General features: G+C 36.2%; 1 protein-coding gene, 1 long non-coding RNA gene and 1 other non-coding gene across 19 annotated transcripts; 1 reads left to right on the forward strand and 2 right to left on the reverse strand.

Annotated features, from left to right (window-relative positions):
• Positions 1-225: 225 nt before the first annotated feature.
• On the forward strand, positions 226-8,211 carry LOC137726940 (mitochondrial Rho GTPase 2-like). 17 transcript variants are annotated; one of them, XR_015962315.1, is made up of 14 exons: positions 226-539; positions 679-745; positions 948-1,127; positions 1,257-1,342; positions 1,412-1,601; positions 1,716-1,797; positions 1,970-2,178; positions 2,546-2,615; positions 3,135-3,230; positions 3,357-3,413; positions 4,030-4,110; positions 4,211-4,320; positions 5,158-5,237; positions 8,152-8,211. XR_015962315.1 is itself a non-coding variant. In XM_088693875.1 (13 exons), the coding sequence occupies exons 5-12, from the start codon at positions 1,552-1,554 to the stop codon at positions 4,289-4,291; spliced, it is 726 nt and encodes a 241-aa protein (XP_088550001.1). In that variant the 5' UTR covers positions 226-539; positions 679-745; positions 948-1,127; positions 1,257-1,342; positions 1,412-1,551; the 3' UTR covers positions 4,292-4,320; positions 5,092-5,228. The 17 variants fall into 17 exon arrangements, 4 of the variants coding, with proteins under 4 accessions (XP_088550001.1, XP_088550000.1, XP_088550003.1 ...); XR_015962314.1 differs by lacking the exon at positions 8,152-8,211 and adding an exon at positions 6,288-6,344 and having other exon boundaries at positions 227-539; XR_015962313.1 differs by lacking the exon at positions 8,152-8,211 and adding an exon at positions 4,751-4,818 and having other exon boundaries at positions 228-539; positions 5,092-5,231.
• A 3,147-nt stretch (positions 8,212-11,358) lies between these two features.
• LOC148696595 (uncharacterized) lies at positions 11,359-12,722 on the reverse strand. The gene is made up of 2 exons (XR_015962319.1): positions 12,693-12,722; positions 11,359-12,594 (listed from the first exon to the last, which is right to left on the reverse strand). It is a non-coding gene; the product is annotated as an uncharacterized LOC148696595 (long non-coding RNA).
• A 382-nt stretch (positions 12,723-13,104) lies between these two features.
• On the reverse strand, positions 13,105-19,614 carry LOC137726350 (uncharacterized). The gene is made up of 3 exons (XR_015962318.1): positions 19,472-19,614; positions 18,241-18,850; positions 13,105-17,641 (listed from the first exon to the last, which is right to left on the reverse strand). It is a non-coding gene; the product is annotated as an uncharacterized LOC137726350 (transcript).
• Positions 19,615-24,203: the final 4,589 nt, after the last annotated feature.

The raw sequence follows: 24,203 nt of genomic DNA on the forward strand, positions 1-24,203 counted from the left end.
TTTTTTTTTTTGTTTCCGAACTTTTGACTTAACCTAATCATAACGCATAATTATCTTAAGAGTTTGAACATTTCAGTTCGTTTGAGCTACAAATATATGTTATTGTATATCTTGCTAATTAACAAATAAGCGAGAACGAGTGTGTTATGTAATTTTGGACGAAGACCTATTAGAATCAAAGTTATGACATCATATTACTTTAGTCTAAAGAAGCTGGCAAAATTGCACTGTAGAAATGAACAGTGTTTTGAACCACATTTCAGTTTATTTACAAGATTGCCACTCAGGTGCTTTTAGCCAACTTTCTGGCTTCGTTTCCACTTTCTCAAACCCTAGCAGCCACAACAACATCTCTGGAATAGCATCGGCACCTGCTTCCTAAAACCAAAACCACACAAACTCGGCTTCATTTCTGTAACTCGACAGCTTCGATGAGATGAAGGAGAATAGCAGAGAGCTGGGGTCGAGTCGGCGGGCGGAAGAGATCTTCAGGGATTACAGTGGTCGGAGAACCAACGCCGTCCACGCTTTAACTAACGGTACTCCGATCTCTCTCTCTTTCTCTCTCTCTCTCTCTCTCTCTCTCTCTCTCTCTCTCCTCCGTTTCTCTCTCTTAATTTCCTTTTGGTTTTGGAAATCTCTGACCTTTTGGGTGATGTTGCTTTCTCATGTGGACAGAGAGAGAGAGGTCGAGCAAGGTTTCGTTGATTTCAGTCAACTTGGGCTACCCCCATCGTCCGGTAAGGTATCAATCTCTTCCTATCCTCACGCTTCTCTGGTTTTCGCTTTGATTTTTTTATGCAAGGTTTGAGATTTCTTTAATCATACAATCAGCTTGCCCTTAATTATTCTTTCACTATATTTGACTGTTGTAGTCCTCTTTTAGCTACTCAAATTACACAATAAAAATCCCAAGAAAAATTCTCTCACTCTGTAATTTCCCTCAGATCCCTCGCTGATCCCTTCTCTCGCTTATGTCGTCTTTCGCATCAGGAAGGCCCGTGCGTGGTTTTTTGGGTGGGGATTTCAGATTTCAAGCGGGAGAGAGGCTGTGCTTCGTTACGATCGGGCCGAGCTTCTATCTGCAAATCGAGGCCCCGGTGAAGCATAAGCATTACAGGCCTGCGGTGAGTTCTAGGTCACCTCCTCCTTCTCCTATAAGCTTTCCTATATACATCAATATTAAAAGAACAATTTCCAATATTTAATTTCACCATTTTCTCACACTTCCCGTTGATTGTCCGTTGAATTTGCAGGGAAAGAAGAAGGAAGGAAATGCCGCGAGGTACGTCACCAGGTCACAAGTTGTCAAGTAGCTTCAAGTCAGTCTTCCCCTTTTCAGGTCTGTCTCTGGTATTCAAGTTGTAATTTCTGTATTTTCACATGATTTATGTAATTTATGTTAATCTAGGGTTTAGGGTTTGTGCATTATTCGGATTTGGCGTTAGTTGCTGTTATCCAGATTTTGTATCTTTATGTGGAAATGAGTCGTAGCTGGTAAATGAGAAGCAGAGTAAGCAAATTACGGAGATACCTCCAGAAGAGTATAAAATGCCCCTGGTATGGATTGGCTTGGAAATGGCTGGTGAGGGTAAAATAATGTATGTTCCTTTTACCCTTTTGTTATTTGTGGATAAAATAATGTATGTTCCTATCATGGTTTCTTTTTATTCTCCAAAAATAGATTTTTAATACGCTGTTAACTGAAATTTCAGTCCTTGGAGTGAAGCTCCTTATAAGGATGCTGCAGGGAGAACGGCATCTGGGAATTTACCTCTCAATGCATTTTTGTCTGAGGTATCTTCGTTTTCATTGCTACCCTGTTTAAATTAGCTTACATATGCTCTTCATGAATTTTTTTTTTCCATTTATTTTGGATGATATACATGTTTCTATTTTTTCTTTGTGTAAAGAATCTCCTTAGCCAATTGTAAATTGTAATTATATCTTTGTTTTTTTGTGATTCCAGTGGGCCCTCATGACACTGTTAAATCCAAACCGAAGTTTGGCGAATTTGATATATGTTGGATACAATGGCAGTCCTGCTTCAGCTATCCATGTTACTAGAAGAAGATCAGTAGATCGTAAAACGCAAAAAACAGAAAGAAATGTTAGCTGCTTCGTTTTTGGTCCTAAAAATGCAGGAAAATCCCCTCTTTTAAATTCATTCATAGGAAGGTATGGCTTTCCCCCTTCACTATACTCAACATAGTTAATTAGTTCCGTATATTATAAATGTGAAGAGAAAGGGTACAACCATACCTAATCCCATTTTCTGAATCTTTGGTATAACAAAATTTATTGGGTGATAACTTCCTAGCTCTCAGACGCTGTTATAGTTCTACACAAATGAACTATTTTGCTCCTGAAACTACCCAATTTTCTTTTCTTTTTTCTTTTCAAACTGAGACAAAGCTCACCATGTCTGCTATCCCTTTCCTGTTTGACTCTGGTCTATCGTCCATTTTAGAAAATATTTGTGGTGACTGTAGATTTATTCTTTCATTTGGCTTTGTTAATTTGTTGTTGCCAATTTTGACCTCAGGCCTTTCTCAAAGAGCGAGACTATACCTACTGGTGAGCGTTATGCAGTGAATGTCATTAACCAGATTGGGGTGAGTACTATCATATATAACACTTTTTGCTTTGAGAAAGGTAACGGGTAAGGGAGGTATGGGTATGGGTTTTTAGGGAGGTGGTCTGGTGTCAGTGCCTTCACGGGGTGCGGGTGTGATATGGGGGAGAGAGGGGAGGGGGCTGGTTGCAGAGAGTGGGGGTGTGATTTGGGGGAGATAGGAGAGGGGGTTGGTTGCAGAGAGAAGGTGACGGCGGGTGCACGATTAGGGGGATAGAAAGAGAGTTGATTGGGTACAAGATTTGAGGGTAGGGTTGAGGGAATGAGTGTGTTAGCTGCAGAGAGATGGTGGGGTTGAGTTAGTATCTCTCCCTTTTTGTCGCTTCTCTCTTCCTCCATCTATGGCATCTTTGTTTTGGGGTCAAAATATGTTCGCTTTTACATAGAAATTTGAGTGTTTTATTCATTTATTTGGGTTTTTGTAGCTGATGCATATTAGGTTTTGTGTTTCTGGGTTTTATCACTAATTGTCAATTGGATTTTCTGGTTTCAAAAATAGGTGGAGGCATCGACTAATCAGCTGGCTGATCAGCAGATGCCAGTGTATAATCTTGCATCGAAGATTCTTTGTCGGGTTATCAATGTATCATTGAAGGTAGTATGGTGGCTGCTCTTATAAAGAAAACTAAGAATTCTGGATTTAATTGTTTAGCTACTTCTTTTGTACTCAAGTTATTGGGCTTTGCGAGGGAATAATATGTTTCTTTCGACTGAATTATAGGCTGAACCAGACATTGATGAAGTATTTTCACAAGTCACTTTACTTCCCGAATCAAATGTAAGTTGCCTTGAGGATTCTGATTTATTGTGGGCGGGTAAAACTGATTATGGGTTGCGATTCTGATGGTTTGATGTTATAAATTTTAGCAAGATGAGAATGCAGTGGAGAAGGAAATAACATAGGGCGCGTGTCCTTAAACAGGAAAAGACTTTGGTTAGGCAAAGCCAAATTAAGGAAGAGAATAGGTAGAGGCTAAAACATAATCATCAAGTGGAAATTTTAGGTACAAAATGGGCAGTGAGTCAAGAAATTATACAATGGTGTCCAGCTACTTTCCACCACGGCCACTTTAAAAGACTTAGTTCTTTTTCCAAGTGAAGAAATAAAATGGCACTTGAATCGTAGAAATATTAACATCTAGAATCAAATGAAAAGAACTGCATATTTGAAAGGAAAAAAAACACACCAGCACACACTTGAAAATAGCTGGAAATATTGGCAAACCTCACAATGTATATGCACGCTTTAGTGATATTTATAATGAGGATATTTATATTAGCAAACCTCACTTATGCCCTGTACACATTCTACTGTTTAATTAATGAAGAAAACGATTCTCAATGTCTAGCTATTCATTTATTATCTTCAATGATTTGGAAACCTGCTACTATAGTTTTCAGAATGGTTATGTCACACCCTGCTATTCTTCCTGTCAAAATGGGGAAGGTTTGCATGGTTGTCACTCTTAGAACAGGTTAGTGGGTTTCTCTGGATTTTCGTTTTTCTCTATTGGGTTTCGATTAGTTCTCAAGTTTTTGCGTTTCTTGATTTGCTTTTCGCGTTTGAACATACAGTTTTTATTTCCTCATGAATCTGATCTGCCTTTTTCAAAGATTTCTCTGGTTAGAACTTCAATCTACAAGCTTTGTGGCTGATTAGAAGCTACCGTATTTGGATTTTGCTGGTAAGCATAAAATTATATATATATATATATATAATATATATATATATATATATATATATATATATATTCATTAAGTTTGTATAATTACATGGGTGTTCTTTGAGTGCTATGTACATATTTCCTAAAAGAAACTGATTTCTCACACTATTTTCTTATTCTGCACCTTTGTTGAATTTTTGTCCTTTTATTTATTTATTTATTCAATTCAAATGACCAAAATAAACACGAGTGTATATGGAGAATAATGAGTATGCGGAAATCAGTATCATTTGCTAAAATGTTTATCTTTATAGCTCATGGTATATATGAGTTTTGTTGTTGTTGCTTTTCTTGTCTTTGCACGTTCTGCTCTGAAATTTATAAATACATAGAATATTGTAATTGAAAGAAAAATAACTTTGGACCGAATTCTACATACTCAATTTGACAGGAAGAAGGTTTCGAATCGGACTATTGGAAGACAAAAGGGTTATAATTGTTATGACCGGATTGAGCATGGTATCTTTAATTATGCAGATGACCATCTGTTTTACTTTGATTAATTTCGTTGGTCAGTGCATATCATCGATAATGTATTTAATAAATGATGTGGAAACAGTGTCTGGCTTCAATACTACAAGTGTATTATCTGTTAGATTCGACAATTATTAAATCTTTTAGTGTAAATTTTAACCATTTATTTCCCGTATCATTCAATATTATTGAAGTACTTTCTCTAGAAACCTGCTGAAAAAAAAATTGATGTAGAAACCTGTGAAAAGCTCAATGCAGGCATCTCAACTCAATTACTACAAACCCTATTCAAGGTGAAAGCTGTTGTACACTATGGAATTGCAGGAAATGCAGATCCCCAACTCCAAATTGGAGATGTCACCATCCCTCAATTTTGGCCTCATACAGGCCTTTGGAATTGGCAGGTATAAAACACTAATTTTCTTTAGAAAATTGGCTTTTGTTTGGTAATCTTTTTTTAATCCCAGTTAATTGAATATCCAATTAATAGAAAAATGTATTTGTACCAAATGCCATTTCAATTGAATGGTTGGTGTATTTGTTCCAAACGACATTCGAATTGGATGATTGGTTTATTTGTTCCAAACCCCAATATAACAGTATTTGTATTTCTGCCCATTTATGGATGATTGTTGTTGCTGCTATGATTGTCAGATTGTGTATGTTGGCTATTGCTTAACTGAGCAAATAAAGTCAGCAAAAAAGTAGATGCTATGTTAGTGTATGTCAATGGGGAGTGTAGCTATGAAATATATGATTACATTGATCAAGGATGATGAGTATAACAGAGTCCTAACTGAGCGATGTATGTTAGTGACTCAGTGTAGATGCTATCCTTTGAATTTAGTAAGTTCTTTTGGGCAAGGGTTAACAAGTTTTTTTTTGTTGAATTTCTCTTGCTTCATTTAATTTTTTTAGATGTATAAGAGTAGAAGCCTTCCGTGCAGAAGCTTTACATCCTCCCTCAACAATTTGTGTGTCTTTCTGTCAAAATTATTCATTTCTTCCTGTATTACAGTTTCAAAAAGGATTTCCATATTGTCCCCAGTCAACCCGAGGGTTCTATTTGATTTATAAGAATTGTGGGAAAGAACGGGCAAATGCATCTAGACGGGTGGTTTGGTGGTTAGGAGACTTGGAGGGCCAATGGAGGCAGTCTATTCTTCCCATATTTTCTTTTTTAGGTTAGTATATGCAGCTTTAAAGAAATGACGTTATATCATCGCAATCTCATTGCTCGATTTTATTCAGCGTTGGTTTTGATATGATAGTATCCTGTTAACTATCCTATGGAACAAATTCACAATTTCTCATATTTAGACTCAAATGCTAATAGATTATGAGTGGTTTTTAATCTTTTGATGATCTGGCATCCAGTTTGTAGAATTCTCTTATGCCGGGTTTTATCTTTCTTATGTTGTTTTTTTTTAAATTAATTTTTTTGGAATTTTCAGAATTTTGGGTTGTTGGAGGCAGAAGTTGGTTGCTTTGCTTGACATGATGAGGTATATAATTATACACCCAATTGACTTTGATCTTTATGTTTTTAATAATTGAGAAAGAGTAGTGTTAATAATTGAGAAATCTGTGTTAGACATGTTTACATGACAACTTCATCTTTGAGATTTGTTTGGTTTTGAAATCCCATCAAAAGCAAGGGTTTTTGTGCGATTGATTTTGTGAGGGAGATAAGGCACGACCTTCTAATTTGGTTTTTTCTCCCTCATTGTTCAAATTCCTTCAAAATCTTGCAATTTGCCTTTCTAAATTAGCTTAAGAAATATTTCGTTAATTTGATCATTGAGATTGGTTCTGAAACTCCAATTTGTTTGAGCAATGACAAATTGGGATTGGTTTTTAAATTCCCCATTGAAAAATACATAGCAATTTCAGCTACTGTTTGTTAAGCAACTACATAGCTAATAATTAATGTCCGTTTACTCTCAAAAAACCTTTCCCAAATGCTCAAATGCATAGCTAATTCAATTAAACGCACATTTGATTGCTGCAATCAATGTCAGATATTCCTTGGGAGTAAGCATTGTTCAAATTTAATTGCAAATGGCAGCTGAAATTATCTTATTTATTACCACTATTGATTTGGATCTGTAATACACAATGTTTAGATCATTTGATCGGTACTTACTTAAGTTTAATATTGGCAGTTTGGCTGTGATCGAATTGATCCTGTCTCGAATAGTGTGGCATGTGAGATGATAACAGACTAATAGAGGAAAAGGAGTTGATGCATCTGTGTTTGATTTACAAATTTTGGCAAGTCCTGGCCATTTTTTTGGTTTCCTTGGTGATATATATCTATCTTCATAACCAAATAGCGATAACTTCTGAGTTTCCAGATGTTTTAATGTGTTTTGAGTCCTGCATTTTTGTAACGTCTGTGCAAGTTGTCACTAAAATCTTTTGGTTTCTGGCTACTTTAGTTTTTCAGCATTGTATTATAGTTTTTAATTTATCTTTGTTGGGTAGAGGGCATGTGCTGTGGGTTCTGGTGTTTAGCGAATATTCTGAGCTTCATTACAATAACCAATATAACAATAAAATCAGTCACAGATTCCAAGCATAATGCATCAAAAGTGCGCTGAAACATAATTCTAAATAAAACGCAGTTAAGCAAAAACAGGGTAGATAAGCATATTGTAGATGACCGATTCCAGAATGCATTTTAACAGCTTTATCCAAGTGGTAATTGAGAACATTATCAAGTATAAATGACTGGTCATCAGCTGGCAGTGCATCCCCATCATTGTACCTGGATAGAATAATTTAAAACCCCATAGTGGGTTATAGCATTACCAAGCACCAAGCAAAGATGTCTCAATATGATTCGTTAGTTAGTTTTCATGACACAATTTCAATTTCTTTGCTTTCTTTGGAAATTTGTGCGTTTATCTTTGTGTTTTTGGGTTTGCTGATTTTCATGTGCTTTGTATTCATGATTGTTTATTTTGTAAAGGAAATGCGGGATATGATAGAGATGCAAGCAAATTTCTAATCTTTGTCTATCCGGTTTTCACTTTGTTTAATTTAATCTGATTTAGCCTCCTTTTCGTTGCTTTTAAGGAAACCAAATTAAATCTGCCTTTCGATCTTTGTATGTCATGCTTATGTTCTCCTTTATTGGGAGACTGATTTACTGTTTAAAATTGGTTACATTCTCTTATAGTTGCCCTTTTTGTTGGTTCTGAGAAAACAAAGTGGATTTCTGTCTTTCTATATCATGCTTACGTTGAAATGTTATACCTGCCAAAACCATATGTTGAAATGTTGGATAGGTAAACGTTTTTGTTCTATTTTTAGGACTTCATTAACCGTTTGGAAGCGCAGCCAACGATTCGAGAGCAGAAGGGGAGCAAGCATGTGAGGTAATTTTTTATGTTGAATTAAGTGGTTCTGAATTCAGTCGAACATTTGTGTGCAAGTTTGGTTTCTATATCTATCGCGATTCATGTTTGCAGTGATAGTATTGTAACATCAAATCCTAAAATGTATTGTGTCAAGAACCAATAAAAGGAATGTAATGTGTAAGTGTGTTTGATTATTCAAATGCAAAATTTTTAATTTTTAGAACGAGAGTTGCAATTAAAATTAACGGAGTGCTGAGCAGAAGTTTAATTAATTCAGTGTTGATAAATGATTGAAGGTTGTCCTATGATTCTATTACTGTTTTGATAAGTATAAGTTTAGATAACGAAGGGGATAGAATGAAAATGAAAGCTTAGAATCTGGTGAATAATATGTTGGCATGTGTGTGTGTTCTCTTCAGGAGAATCGGTTGATGTTTTTAATTGTATAATTTATTTTCCTTGGTCACAATTTACGTCCGAATGCTTGCCTTCCCATAGATGGGTTAAGTTGGACATCCAGAAGAATTTGTTTGCATAAGAACTTTTTTTCTTTTTCTTTTCGCTGTGATCTGTTTTGTTAAAGGTGATGATAAAGATTTATCAATATTGTTTGTTCGGAGTTAGGTGGAAATTGGGAGGGAGTAAATTGTGATTCTAAACAGGACCATCGTGAGATATTCTTTTAAACTATGATTTATTTTCTTTGCTATAGTGCGGAAGACTTGGCTGCTTGAACAAGAACGACTGCTGCAGGGCGTTCTACATGTTTTTGGCTTTCAACATTTTTGCTTCAAGACTTAGCTGCTTGAACAAGAACGAAACACCATCTTAACTGCAAGGCAAAATATGGGTGGACTGAATGTTACTTCTGTTTCTTACAGAAACAGGCATCCTGCATATGTTTTTGCTTTGCACGTTTGTGCTTGAAAACTTAGATGCTAGAATAAGAACGAAATAGTTTTTATGTTGCCTAACCTAGAGGATATATATTTTGCCACATTGACTACAACGGCAAGATTTGTGTGTACTGTATGTTACTTCTGTTTATTAGGGAACCAAAACGTTCAATTTCATCCTGTTCATTGTACAATGTCTTTTCATGTCAGCTCAGTTGAATGTATATAAAAACGAAGCTGCATATCTTACGGACCTCATTCACTCATCTATCCCTTTCTTCATTTATGATTGCGTTGAATTTATTCAGGTAAAATGTTTCTTATTCATGCAGTTCAAGGTGATGCATTCAAGTCCCGCAGCAACGCGCGGGCACATTTTCTAGTTAGACCTATTATTAAAGTTAGAGGTGAAATCAGCTCAAAATAGCTTGAATTTGCATTTATTCATGCTAGTGTTTGATGGAAGAAATTTGACCACTTATGTGTTCAACTCTATATCTTATAAAGTCCCATATATTATTCTCCTTTGCTAGGAAGATAAGAATTTTGGTGTGATTAAACCTTGGAGGTACCACAATGCTAAAGGAGAAAGATACCATCATTCACTTTTAACAAAATGAGAAAGAAAGGGAACCATCACGGGGAGGTTTAATGGTCGAGGTGAACTTTAGGTTTGTATTCCACATGACTGGTTTTGAGTTTGATTTTTGCCGCTCGTGAATCATATGATAGTGGCTAGATGAAAACTAAAATGCCTTTGTGAATCTTCCCGACTCCTGACTAGTCCCTAAAAAAATAAATAAAAAAGAAGCAGAAGAAGAAGAAGAAAAGGGATGTCTCCTCTAAACGGAAGAAAAGAATTTCGCAGTCATCAAACCTTGGAGGTACCACAATGCTAAAGGAGAAAGATACCATTATTCTCTTTTAACAAAAAGAGAAGGAAGGAACCATCACGAGGTGGTCCAGTGATCGAGGTAAATTTCAAGCTAGTATTTCACAAGATTGGTTCTGGGTTCGATTTCTGATGCTTGTAAATCACACGATGGTAGCTAAAAAGAGGCTGGAACGTTTCTATAAGTGATCTTGACCCCCAAAAGAGTGGACTGTAGTAACTTTGCCACCAACAGATTCCACTTTTTGAAAAAAAAAAAAAAAGGGAAGAAGAAGGGGAATGTCTCATTTTTAACCAAAAAAGAAAAAGATAGAAAAGTGGTGTTTACATTCTTTGCTATAATAAATAAAAGGTTAGGAATATCCAATAAGTTTGTGATAAATAAATTGAGAGATACGTTTAGTCTTTTTTTTTTTCTTCTAAGAGATACGTTTAGTCTTTCACTCTTTTTAGAGATGATTGAAAACGAAAGAAAGACAAATGGGAATCAAACCGAATTTTATTTTATTTTTTGGGAAAAATGAAACACTACCTTCTCATGGTCGCCGTGTTTTATTTTGCCATCTGAACTTTCAGTTTAATTCTAAAACTGCTTTGCACTTTTAATTCATGCAAATGTCTCTCGACGTTGGTTTGTTCAGTTACACCGTTAAATTGTTGGTCATTTTTTGTTTATTTTATTCTTATTTCTTTCTCATCACTTAGTTATCAAAATTCCAAGCGTTTATTAAGTTACGTTGTAAAATTACATTCTTAAAAGTTTTCACGTGACTACATTTCATAAAATTAGCAAAAAATTGTAACAAAATTGAGGTTGAGGTGTTGGTTTGTGAAAAAAATCGAGAGTTTATGGAGAAGCGAAACAAGTTCCTCAATTCATGGAGCATTGCTAGATTTTTTCTTTTAATTTTGGGTAGTGCCATTCAGTATTCACACCCCTTTTGTACCTTCCGCACACATTTATTAATTTTTGTCTATTGATCTTCTTCATTACATTTGATAGGCCAACCGAAAATTAAGAAGAGTATGAGAAGTAAAAGTAAGCGTCTGGATAGCACCACACTAGATTTTTAGGTGTGTCTAGTTTGTATTGTTGGGTTTGGTTTGGTCCAAATCACATAACCATCACACAATCAATGAGGGTATGAGATGGAGGGCTAATGGCCATGCAATGAGCATGGATTTTTTGAATCCCAATCCCTTTGAAGTCCAACCAATTCACGTCACTGCATTTGTTGTTTGGAGGCATGTCATTTTTCAACCTCCTACACTGCAATTCCTATGATTCCTAATCCTCCTTGCTGGATCGGATACTTCTCTTTGCAAAACAGACCCAAGTTTGCAGACATTTCAAAGAAAAACACATGTTGGGTTTGCTGATTTTGGAAAGATAAAATAGGCAGATAGGAACCGTCACCAAACCGAACCACATTGTTAATAATCTGGTTATGTTAAAAAAAGAACCGAGTAACTATCTAAGCAACCGGTGCCTCTCATTTGTGAGAAAAACTTGGCTATCGTGGGTTCAAACACTCACGTTTTCTGTGTCTCTCATCACCTGACATGTCGTGTGATAAATTTCCAAAGAGAAGCTCTAGCTTGTCTTGACAGAAGACTGCAACTGCTCATTAACATCCTTGATCATGATCTGCAATCTACGTATAAACAGAACAACCTCCAATCGACAAAGAAAGAAAAAGAAATGCAGCAGTAAGATTCCTGCAATGATTCCATAAAAATAATGCAATGAAGGTCTAAACACGATTCTGTACAGGGGAAAAACAGCAATAAGAATGCTTACGTGGTCGAATTTAGACTCCCAAATGAGTGTTATAGCTCCATTTGCTATCTCATCTGCCACTGCATTCTTCTCTCTATAAACATGCAGTGTTCAAATTGCTGCATAAAAAAATCTGCACTTCAAAAGGGGTGACAGCGGAAGCATTACCTTGCTTCATCAATTTTAGAATAATAGCGAAGTCCACCTGAATACATCTTTTAGTGCTTTTCTTCTAAATTGGAAACTGCAAGCCAAAATGTATCCCCAGATTTCTGCTTCAATATCCCCTGCCAAGATTGGATTAAATAACTTTCGCTGCTCCAAATCCACCAGATGCCATTCTCCTCGGCGCATCAACATTCATATTCTGACATCCCATGTCAGAAGGCTCCCATGCCAGAAAGACCTGTACTTCCAATTGGTTTTTGAGAACAGGGGAAGTGGCGTCCAGCCAACCTCTGACAGATACCGACATGTGCAGATAAAAGGGCTACTCCCTTCAAGACTATCACACTACAAGCATACAAGACTTATAATCCAAATAAAAGGAGTAACAAACTGGTTTGCCACTCTGATGTCTCCCAAATGGTTTGACCTCTGCTGCAATCTCTCAAAATATGAAATATAGATCAATGGGCCAATGCCGTAGTTGGCATACAGCAATTTTCCCACAGAAGCTCCAGCAAGAGCCAGGCCATTGGTCCCCTTCAAAGAACAGGCCATATGCAGACACTAAAGTGAACATTTCAAGTGTCCCCCATAGATGCATATCACTGACATGTCCAATTAAAACCAGTAGGATCACCGGTAATAGTCGCACCAAATTTTCTGCGGGCATGCAAGTGCAAAATGTTTAAGAATTAAAAATAACAAGCATTTCTGAGAGACAAGCATTTCTGAGAGTGCAAGGACCATATGTCACTTACCGATAAGGTACTTTTGTCCACTGTACAACCTTATTCAATAACAGAAATAAATTTGTTGCGATAACCTTGTTGCTTAGTAATCATGTAAGGTAAATCAGGCAATTACATGCATTGTACAAGATAGTACAGAAAGAGGGATACGAAGACTTGAAAACCTTATCATATTCAGGATTACAATGTATAAGACAACAATAATCCAAGATGATCTTAAGGCTTAAGCAAGTTTGAGTGGATCGGTTACTCCGCCAGGCTTGTAAACCAAAACTGAAGGTGCAGACTATAGTTAGTAATAAAGTACGGAGGCACACCACAATATCTCAGTTTATTTCCTAAACACAATACATTTACTTCGAGGATGAAAAAGAAACAGAATAGTGCAGGTATAGAATGAGTAAAAATATGAAATCATTAATGAAAATAAAAAATTAAGATTTCTTTTCATTTTAGAGAGGGAGAGGGAGAGGGAGAGGGAGAGCTCATGTTCTTCTATCAAACCCATATTTATTTATATATATTCACTACTTACAAATACATTGAATAGATAAAGCAACAATTAGAGAATGAACTAGATTTAACTGGCCTTCCAATTTAACATAAAAGTTATTTGTGACCCAAAAAAGGAGTTTTCATCTTTAGAAAGATCTTCCGAGGCTGATCTGTTCCATGATCACTTAGAGTTTTGTAATATAGCTGAAGCAAAGCTACAGATGTAGCAAAAGATGAAGATCTGTCTGGCTTTCCTCTTTCGCATTAGAAGCTATTCTTGACCCAGAAAGGCAGTTCTCTGAATCTTTAAAAAGAAGAAGCTCTCTCTCCGGAGGCTTTTCTCTTTCCATTGACAGTGAATTCATGATCTCAGCGCTTCCTCCTCCTCCTCCACCAAACCAGTGTCCATTACCTCCTACAGAGTTTAAGGCAGTTTTGTCTTATACAGACCAATTTCACCTTCGCCTGAAGATTGACAGAGATGTGGAGGCTTATCTGTTTCCATTGATGACTCAGAGTTGATCTCAGGCCTTTTTATTGCATTCATCATCTCAGCACTTCCTCTGGCTTCGCATCAGGACCACCGCTTCCTTTTCTCAGAGGTTAAGACAGTCTCTGTCTTACACCGACCAAATTCACCTTGGCCAGAAGATTGACTGGGATGTGGAGGCAAGGAACCACCAGTTTGAGGTTCCTCGAAGCCAGGTGACTGATTTGAGCCGAGACCTGAATCAAGATCAGTTACAGCTTTCGCAAGATATGAAATCATACCATCAATGCGGCCTTGAAGGTATGGCATACCATCCGTAAAAGATTGAAATCAATCCTTATTAAGCGCACAAACCCCATTTATGACATAAGAGAATAATGGGCTGGAAGGGACACCAGTTGGTACTGCGCTACCAGAGGAACCAGCCATAAAGGATAAAGGTTTAGAATCTGGGATTTCATCATAGCCACTGCTAGATGAAAATTTTGGAGGCATGGCTCTTGTATTGGTCTCATAGGCCCTCACATTCACCCGGCTATTTTGATTTGAGTAGAATCTCGTGGAGAAATTCAAAGGAGAGGTTAACTTATTGATGAGATTACTTGGATGCTGAAAGGAGGAGCATTGCAAGTCATATTTGTCGAGTTGTCGAAATGGCTATCATAAATCTAGCTCTTCTTTACCCTAAGATGGCCCTCTAAAGCCTGACGATTTTTTAACACCCTTTTGCAATAGAAGCAGTGGACACCCACATGTTTGTTTGCCTTTTATTTCTTAGGAGTTAAAAGGACATTCATTCTTGAAGTGCAAACAGCAACCCTTAACAAAAGCCTTGAGAAGAAGAACATAAAAACTAGCAGGAGCAAAAGCAATGAAGGGGTAAAGAAGATGCCCTGCTTCTTTGCCTGTTATATCCATGTGTGGGGATGCTACAAAACCTATTGATAAATTAAAATATTCGAAAAATGACAATTCTCATAAAACTCATTTAAGAAAAGAAGACACGTTACACAAATAGGACCAAAACAGCTGCCACGTAAAGCTCATGTAGAGGAAATTTTAAATCACTCTTATCAGCAAGAATTTGCATGGAGAGCTCATATTGCTTAAGAAAAAAAAATGTGCATGCAGGATGAACACGTTGCAAAACAAATGCCATAGAACTATAATTAATACACATTCTTATAACATGGTCATGAAACATGCCAGTATCGTTTTTGCATCAGTTAAGGGGTAATATAAGAAATTTCATCTCGCAGCAAAATATGGTATTGGCGTAAACTCACATAAGAAATGGTCTTCACTATGACATTGAGTCACCTTTTTCAATTTTGTATTTTTCTGCAAGATACAAAGTCCAATACTAACTGATGTAAACAGTGACAGGTTGTTTCATGACACCCTATTATAGAATTTGTAATAATTATATTTCTATTACTTTTTTCTTCAACGTGTTCACCGCCCATGCAATTTATTTTTCTTAAGCATTAATAACTCTCTTTCATGCAGATTCTTACCGATAAGGTACTTTTCTCCACTGTACAAACCTATTCAATAATAGAAATAAATTTGTTGCAATAACCTTGTTGCTTAGTAATCATGTAAGGTCAATAAGGCAATTATATGCATTGAATAGATAAAGCTACAAATTAGAGATCGATCTAGACTTATTTGGCCATCCTATTACACATAAAAGCTATTTGTGACCTAGAAAAGGAGTTTTCATCTTTAGAAAGCTCTTCCGAGGCTTATCTGTTCCATGGTCCCTTCAAGTTTTGTAATATAGCTGATACAAAGCTACAGATGTAGCGAGAGATCAAAATTTGTTTGGCTTTCCTCTTTCGCATTAAAAGTTATTCATGTCCCAGAAAAGCAGTTCTCTGAATCTTTAAAAAGAAGAAGCTCTCTCTTTGAAGATTCTCTCTTTCCATTAACGATGAATTCATGATCTCATCACTTCCTCCTCCACCAAAGCAGTGTCAGTTACCTCTTACAGAGTTCAAGGCAGTTTGTGTCTTATACAAACGATGTGAATTCATGATCTGACCTTGGCCTAAAGATTGACAGAGATACGGATGCTTATCCATTTCAATTGACGACTCAGAGTTGATCTTAAGCTTTTTTAGTGCATTCATCATCTCAGATGTTCCTCTGGCTTCACGTAAGAGTACCGTTTCCTTTACTCAGAGGTTAAGACAGTCTCTGTCTTACACCGACCGATTTCACCTTGGCCAGAAGATTGACTGGGATGTGGAGGCAAGGAACCACCAATATGAGGTTCCTTGAAGTCAAGTGACTGATATGAGCTAAAACTTGAATCAAGATTAGTTACAGCTTTCACAAGATATGAAATCATACCATCGATGCGGGTCAGAAGGTATGGCGTACCATCCATAAATGATTGGATGATCCTTATTAAGCTCACAAACTCCATTTATGACAAAAGAGAATAATCGATCCATTTGTGTAACGTATCTTCTTTTCGTAAATGAGTTTTATGAGAACTGCCGTTTTCCGAATATTTTTATTTATCAGTAGGTTTTGTATCATCCCGCACATGGTATAATAGAGGAAAGAAGCAAGGTATCTTCCTCACCGTTTCATTGTTTTTGCTCCTGCTAGTTTTTATCTTCTTCTTCTCAAAACTCTTGTTAAGGGTCGCCATTTTCACTTCAACAATGAATTTCCTTTTAACCCCTAAGAAAGGAAAGGCAGAGAAACATGTGGGTGTCCACTGCTTCTATTACAAAAGGGTGAATATGACAAAAAAGTTGCCACGTAAAACTTATGTAATGGAAACCTTAAATCAATATTATCGCCAAGAATTTGCATGGAGAGCTCATACTACTTGAGCAAAAAATTTGCATGGACAATGAACATGTTGCAGAATGGTCATGAAACATGTCAATACCGCTTTTGCATCAGTTACGAAGTAGTATTGGAAATTTCATCTCACAGAAAAATAGGGTATTGGCGTAAACTCACATAATGGTCTTGACTATGACATTGAGTCACCTTTCTTAATTCTGTATTTTTCTACGAGATAAAAAATCCAATACTAACTGATGCAAAAGCAGCAGTGATACATTGTTTCATGACACCCTATTATAGAATGTGTAATAATTGAGTTCTATTACATTTGTTCTTCAACGTGTTTGCCGCTCATGCAATTTATTTTTCTTAAGCATTAATGACACTCTTTCATGCAGATTGTTGGCGATAAGATTGATTTAAAGTTTTACTGCATAACCTTTACGTGACAACATTTTTTATCCTATTAAGCATTAACGGCTTTCCTAGATCAATCTCTATATTTGTAGTTATCTATTCATTGCATTTGATATTTATATAGATTATAGACGTAGGGTTTGATAGAAGGACATGAGGTCTCCCTCTCTGAAATAAAAAAGAAATCTTCATTTCTTTTTTTTTCCCCTTTCATTAACGTCTTCATATTTTTATTAATTCTATATCTGCACTTTCAGCTGTCTACCAATGAATTTATTTCTTCCTTTTTCTTATATCTCTTTTCTTCATTAAATTTATTATAATTTATTATTTTAAATGTTAGATTACAATGAACAATGCAATTAGAAGAATATTATCAAGTGGGTAGCATTATGTTAAGGAATCAAGGGTTTGAGGACAAAACTAAATGTAAAAGCTTATGACAACAAAATTACACAACTGGAAAAGATGTCCTTAAAGAAAACTCAAAAGAGAATCAGCGAGACAACAACTAAAATCCCCCTCGCTATGGAAACTCAGAAAGCTAACTGATAGCAGCTTTCCAATCAAGCCAAACTATGGAAAAGGACAAATCTTTAAAATTTATAGAAACCGACGCTCACAATGAAGACCATACTCTTTAAACAAAACAAAAAACGTAAAATTAAAATTCAAAATCAGACATACCTTTGCTTCACCTGTTGCTGAAGCCATAAAGCCACTTGTTTCACGCCATTCACCACGCCTGGAACATTAAGCCAAAATAACATCATTTTCACGTGAATGGTAAGCATCATACCTAGTTTTTGCACAGCTTCTTTTAAGGGTAAGAATATACCCATCTTTTTGGGCCTAAATGGCATACAAAGGATGTCAAAATCTTACCCAAAACCATAACAAGCCCAAGCAGTTGGGTTTTGAGTAGTTCTCTTCAACATCATTGATGATGTAAAACAGAAAAGGACAAAAATAAAAATAAAAACCGTAAACGCCTTTCAAAATGCTGAGCTTGAACCATTTTGGGTTGGACTCAAATTTTTTTCAGCAGTCTTTTCAAGACCATTTCGAATGTTCAAATGGTTTCAGGTACTATACTTGAAATCTTTTTCAGCAGGCTCAGAAGGCTTCAAGTAAAGTACTTCAAAACCATGTTTACATTTTTTTTTTCGTTTCAGCTACATTACTTGAAGATATGTCAAGCTAGTTTCAAAGCTTAATAAAAAGTGTCAATGAAAACATGAAAAGTTTACAACAGTTGAAAAGACGATAATGCATTCTCTAGCTAATAAATGACTACAGCAACTTTAGGCCTATTCGTGTCCCAATTCTAGGTAGCAAACTCACTTTCGAAATTGAGATGAAGAGTAATAGCGTTGTTGCAGGTTTTATGGTAATGACCAGTTGAGCCACATTTTCCACAATTCCGTGTAGACTGTTCTTCTCCATGAGACTTTTTTTTTTTTTGGTTGAGATGAAAATCTTTCCTTCTTGCACCTTTCGCATGACCTCCATTTAGAAGAAAGTTCTTGTGGTCATACCCTAATATCTTTCAATGCACATTCAAAAACACTCCTAGCTGTCGAATAACTTATATCCACTCCAAGATCTTTCCGCACATCCTCAATGATATTTTTCGGTTTGCATTGGCACAAAACACGCTTGTACTTTGACTTTACAAACTCACCAATGAGAGAGCTGCTTGCTTGTGGTTGACTGCCATTTTTACCATCTACTGAACCGCCATTTTTAGCATCTGATGAACAAGAGTGACGGCTATCATATTTTGTTGTCATAAAATAATCAGCCTCGCGACTTGGTCGCATGGACTTTCCATATGCAGTTTTCATTCACGCAGTTCAACAATTCTCCAATTTGATTGGACATGTAAGTGATTAAAAGGCTCTGAATACCAATCTGGGCCAGGATCGGACTGGTCGGTGGCCGAACAAAACCACTAACACACAAAAGAACACACTTTTAGACAAGGTATGATTTGCAGATGAATAAGTTGTTAACTGGGATTACAATGTTGCGCATAGATAAATCCACAACACCAATGCAAAAAAGTACATAAGAATGCAACCGATTATACAACTTATGTTAACCCAGCTCTTAGATGTGCAAAAACAAGGCAAGAATTGTCATTGGCTACAACCAAGATAAGTTCTTCCATCATGGAAGAGCTTTTGCAAGCAAAGTTGATGCTTTCGGAACAATGTAGCTCGTGATTTATGCTCAATTCCAATGGAAATGGATTGAGTCGGCCAAATTATTCAAATTTTTTTTCGAGTGAGCTCATCAGGCTGCGAAGAAACCCTAAACCCTAGCTTAATTTACAGCACAAGGTTTCATTTGTTTTGGTACATATAGGGGAGCAAAATTCCTAAATCAAATCGATTGCATAATTTAATCCTTCATCAGGCTGCGAAGAAACCCTAAACCCTAGCTTAATTTACAGCACAAGGTTTCATTTGTTTTGGTACATATAAGGGAGCAAAATTCCTAAATCAAATCGATTGCATAATTTAATCCAACAAAACCAAAATTTAACATCAATAAAGCGTAAGAATTTTACCAACGGCGAAAGCTACAGAGTGTTGCTGACGATGGGCGCGGTGTCGCCCGCGGCGGAGCTGACGGAGGCGTTTGGAGAGTTCTGAGCATGGAGCAAGCTGTTGTACGACGGGTGTCGAGTGAGGTGCCAAGGCGTGGCGGATTTTAGATCAGTGATGTTGGAAATGGATATACATTGAACCTCGGGGGTATCGACTTGGGCCTGGTGGGCCCATGAATAACTTTTTCCCATTCGGATTACAAATTCTTGGCCCATTTTTGGAAACCTGTGGAATTTACTCAACACCCCCTCTCTTTAGAAAGTATAGAAGTACTATGTCCCATTCGTCATATTCCGAGCAAACGACCTGAATTGGATTGTAGAAATAATTTTCTTTTTTATTACATTGGAGGGTTTCGAACTCTAGGCCTGCTCCTGTCCACCACAATACTCATCTTACGAGAGATTTTTCTATGTTAATGGAAAACAGCTCGATACACCACGTGTCATGATATAAGTAAAGGGATACATGAGATGTACCGTGTCGTTTTCTGAACACACTGAAAAATCTCTCTATCCTTACCAAAGTCTAATCCTAGTGGCTTAGATTGTATAAATAATTGACAAAAAGAACAGTTGGAATTCATAGTTCCACTATTGCCCTTTTGTGTCAAATCACCAAAGCCATGAACCATACAAACACAACTAGGGATGGACAAATACCCATTAGTTATGGGTAACCGCGGTTATCCGCCCATTTAAATTTGACGGTTACAGTTATGGGTAACCGTTTAGATAAATAAATGGTTGTGGGTATAACCGTTTATCCGTGAAATTTAAATGGACGATTATGGGTATTACCCGCGGTTATAAACGGGTACCCATTTAACCATTTATTTTAATATATGTAAAACTAAAAAGCAAAAAAAGAAAAAAAATTAATTTCTAACTAGGTTTAGTATCCCGAGAAATGGTTATAAAGGGCCATATAATATATATATATATATATATATATTTTTTTTTTTTTTTTTTTTTTTATGCCTCACTTGAGAGAAAAATATAGTTGATAGTACAGACTAATATTTAATATATGTGATTATTTAGTGTTAAAGCATTAGTGTTCGACATTTTTGTTTTGGAGTCTTTTGGAGCTTTGACTAATTAAAGATAATGATTACCTTGAGCATTTAAAAACATGTTATTATTAGATGATGCGTACCTCTATATATATATATATATATATATATATATATATATATATATATATATATATATTTAATTGGCCTCGAGTTTTCAATAAATATTTGATCCCAAAATTAGAAATCAATTAAAGGGCTTGGATCTATGAACATATGTTTCTAAATAAAAATCCAAATATTTATCAAATTAGCCTATTAGCAGATTGATGTGCACTTACATATATATGTATGTATACAAGAATATTAATTAACCTACAACCATGCATGATTCTTGTAATAGATTGACCGTCAAATAATTGGGAGACATCGCATATATTCATAAATAATATTGCCATTAATGTAAAAATACATGTTAAATGTACTTATAACGGTATTTAATAGTTAGAAAAAAAAAAAGAAAATTATGACAAATTTCTTTTTAATTTTCAAGTTGTTCAAAAAATAGGTAGACAGGTAAAAACAATAAAGTAAACGGGTACGTGGTTATGGGTAAATGGGTATACGGTTATAGGTATGGTTAACCGTTTATAAACAGTTATGGGTATGGGTATACCCATTTATGTAAATACCCAATAGGTAAACGGTTATGTGGGTAAAAGCTTAAACGGCTATGGGTAAATAACCGCGGCTACCCGCCCGCCATAACCGTTGCCCATCCCTAAACACAACCCCAAATGTAGAGTAGGCCCTCTCTAATAATTAGGCTATATTGTTGGTGATAAAGAAAGTTTAACATGCATAGAGACGAAATATCAAGGACAAGGGTTTTGGGTGTAGGACCAACTGCTGTTTTACGTGGTTCAGAGTGGCATCAGGTTTATTCAATTGGGTAGGCCCATGGAAACACAAGTTGCTTCTTTGTTTGTTTCATTGTTTGTTTTACTCCAAGACCAAACCAGGGCCCAAGTGAGGCCATTGCAGACTTGCAGTGCTAGATTTCAGTATTAATCGGAATACAGAGCAGTACGCTTATGTGGTATTATATAATTGTAGAGACGTATGACATATTGTTTCGTGTTTCGATCACACTGAAAAATCTCTCATTGTGCTCTGTCTTGCTAACCCATCAGAGTCGTTGAGTGCTCTCACAAAATGAAGATCAATTCAATGTGATACATATGTGTTAGCTTTATAATTAATCAATTAATCATGTTCGTTCTTCACAATCCATAGTTAATTTGGATTACTTGATACTATGGCAATTACTTACCAAGTTTTTGTGTGTCTTAGGCATCAAAATCTGGTTGAAATGATTTGCGAAGTGATCTGACACCACACTGGATATTTATATATTTACGTTGCATCCAATTCATGTTTTTACAACTAATTCAAAAACGTCCTTTCAAACTAGTGATGATAAATACGAGCATGAAACTCTGTCAACCCCATATTTGTTCTTCTTTCCATCTCAAAAAATATAATCCACCAAATTTATTTGTAACATTGCGTACGCGCAATATACTTTATAATAACGACAAGTCTTTTCAATTACGCACCTACTCTATTAACATATCAAAATTTGGTTCAATTGAACTAACTTTACGTTGAACTCTACAAAGTGGAAGTCAATTTCACCTTGTATGATGTGTCTTTGTTGCTTCTAGTCCTGAATCACTAAGATCTCCTATTTGGGATTGGAAAAGCCCCTCCAAAAGAATGGAAATTTTGCAATTGTATTTGTATAAAAAAATCAGTAATTATAATTTTCAATAACCTAAGTCCTAAACCTGAATTCCAAGGCACATGCAAATTCTCCTAATTTTAATTACGATAAAATATATATTGCTTGCATGTAGATTGTACAACCTATTATAGGTATGCAAAACCGTAGAAAAACCAGATCCAATTCCCTTCTTAGCTATGGATGCAATTCTCTGGCAATCTACACTTTGGGTTTAGGGTTTAGGGTCATTGCAATGCAGACCATGGGGAGACCATTGACCCAATTTATCCACTGTTTTAAGGTTTTGGGTTTCAACGAATCAATTTCATAATGCAGTCCATGATCATGATCACATCAGATTGTGCTTTTGATAAATATAGTAATTAGTAAGTTCATTGATTTGGCAAACTACATACGTAACTATAATTTCTGAGCAAATGTGGGTAAAAAATTCCATCCTTTTTGTAAAGGAAAAGAATTTCTTTGGTGAAAGTGGTTGTATAAGTGGAAAATTGGCATGGACTTTAGGGAAAAATTGGAAAATTGGCATGGAGTATATATTGATGAGTTTGCACGAATTGAAGTTTCTGCAAGTGGAGAGAGAGAGAGAGAGGACTCTATATCGATCGCATTGATCTGGGGATGGTGAGTCTGATGACAACATGACATGGAAAATAATTTTCACACATTTTTTTCTTTCTCTTTTTAAGAGACAATTGTAAACAAAAATGTATTAAAAAGAGAAACATATTGAAGGTGCATAAATCATTTTCCATTCTTCAAGTGCATAGAGGACTATCGATCTCATTAATAGGATTATATATGTGGCTGCCTTGCCCTAGGCAGCATGTTGCCTGTTGGGTGTGTGGTTTATCGCTGTTTTTGCCAGTTGTATATTAATTATATGGTGCAGCCACATCAGATGTTGATGTGGGATTTCTTCGACGTTTATACGCCTAACTTGGTTGCTCCACAATGCTCGGGTCCAGTTAGAAATACATACCATCATCAACACTTCTTGTCTCAGCTTGGCAATAACGCAAGCAACTTATAGTCACACTTTTCGCCTGAAATTTTTCTGCCCGCCACTTGCATATCTACGACCCAAAACATGCATGCATATTGGGCGGCTCAAAAACACATTGACCACATATAAAGCATTTGTCCAATAATTTAAGTTTGTCAGCATGAGTATATTACTTGCACATACATTTAAGTTAATGATCAGCATATATATGTAGGAACTGTATGAAGAAGTATAAATGGTATCTTATGATTAGAGGTGGAGCTACGAAGGAACCAAGATGCTCCCATATCCATCCTGACTTTTTTTTACGCAAGAAAGTTTTGTGTTATGCCTATGATTTTCAAGGTTGTCCGTGGGCTTAAGGCTCCAATCTGACGTTTTTACTTTGATTTCTTTCATCGTGTTTGATTTGATATTATCATATTGGTGGCTCCTATGGAGTGCAAGCAATCCGTTGCTTGTGAGCTTGAGAAGGACTTTGGTCTGCAATCAATGAAGGGAGAGACTTTTTTTTTTACGCAAGAAAGTTTTGTGTTATGCCTATGATTTTCAAGGTTGTCCGTGGGCTTAAGGCTCCAATATGACGTTTTTACTTTGATTTCTTTCATTGTGTTTGATTTGATATTATCATATTGGTGGCTCCTATGGAGTGCAAGCAATCCGTTGCTTGTGAGCTTGAGAAGGACTTTGGTCTGCAATCAGTGAAGGGAGAGAGGAAGAAAGTTAGAGGCTTGGAGTTTAGGTTTAAGGAAGGTGATGATGAAGACGACACCATACCAAGCCCAAACAACATTGGTTAGTTGCTCACCACACTGTAGAGTAATTTTTATACGATCAAGAGAGCTTTTCGGATTGAGACCTTTG

Source organism: Pyrus communis, chromosome 5, assembly GCF_041283825.1.
Source record: "Pyrus communis isolate YQ-2024b chromosome 5, ASM4128382v1, whole genome shotgun sequence".
Lineage (NCBI taxonomy): Eukaryota > Viridiplantae > Streptophyta > Magnoliopsida > Rosales > Rosaceae > Pyrus > Pyrus communis.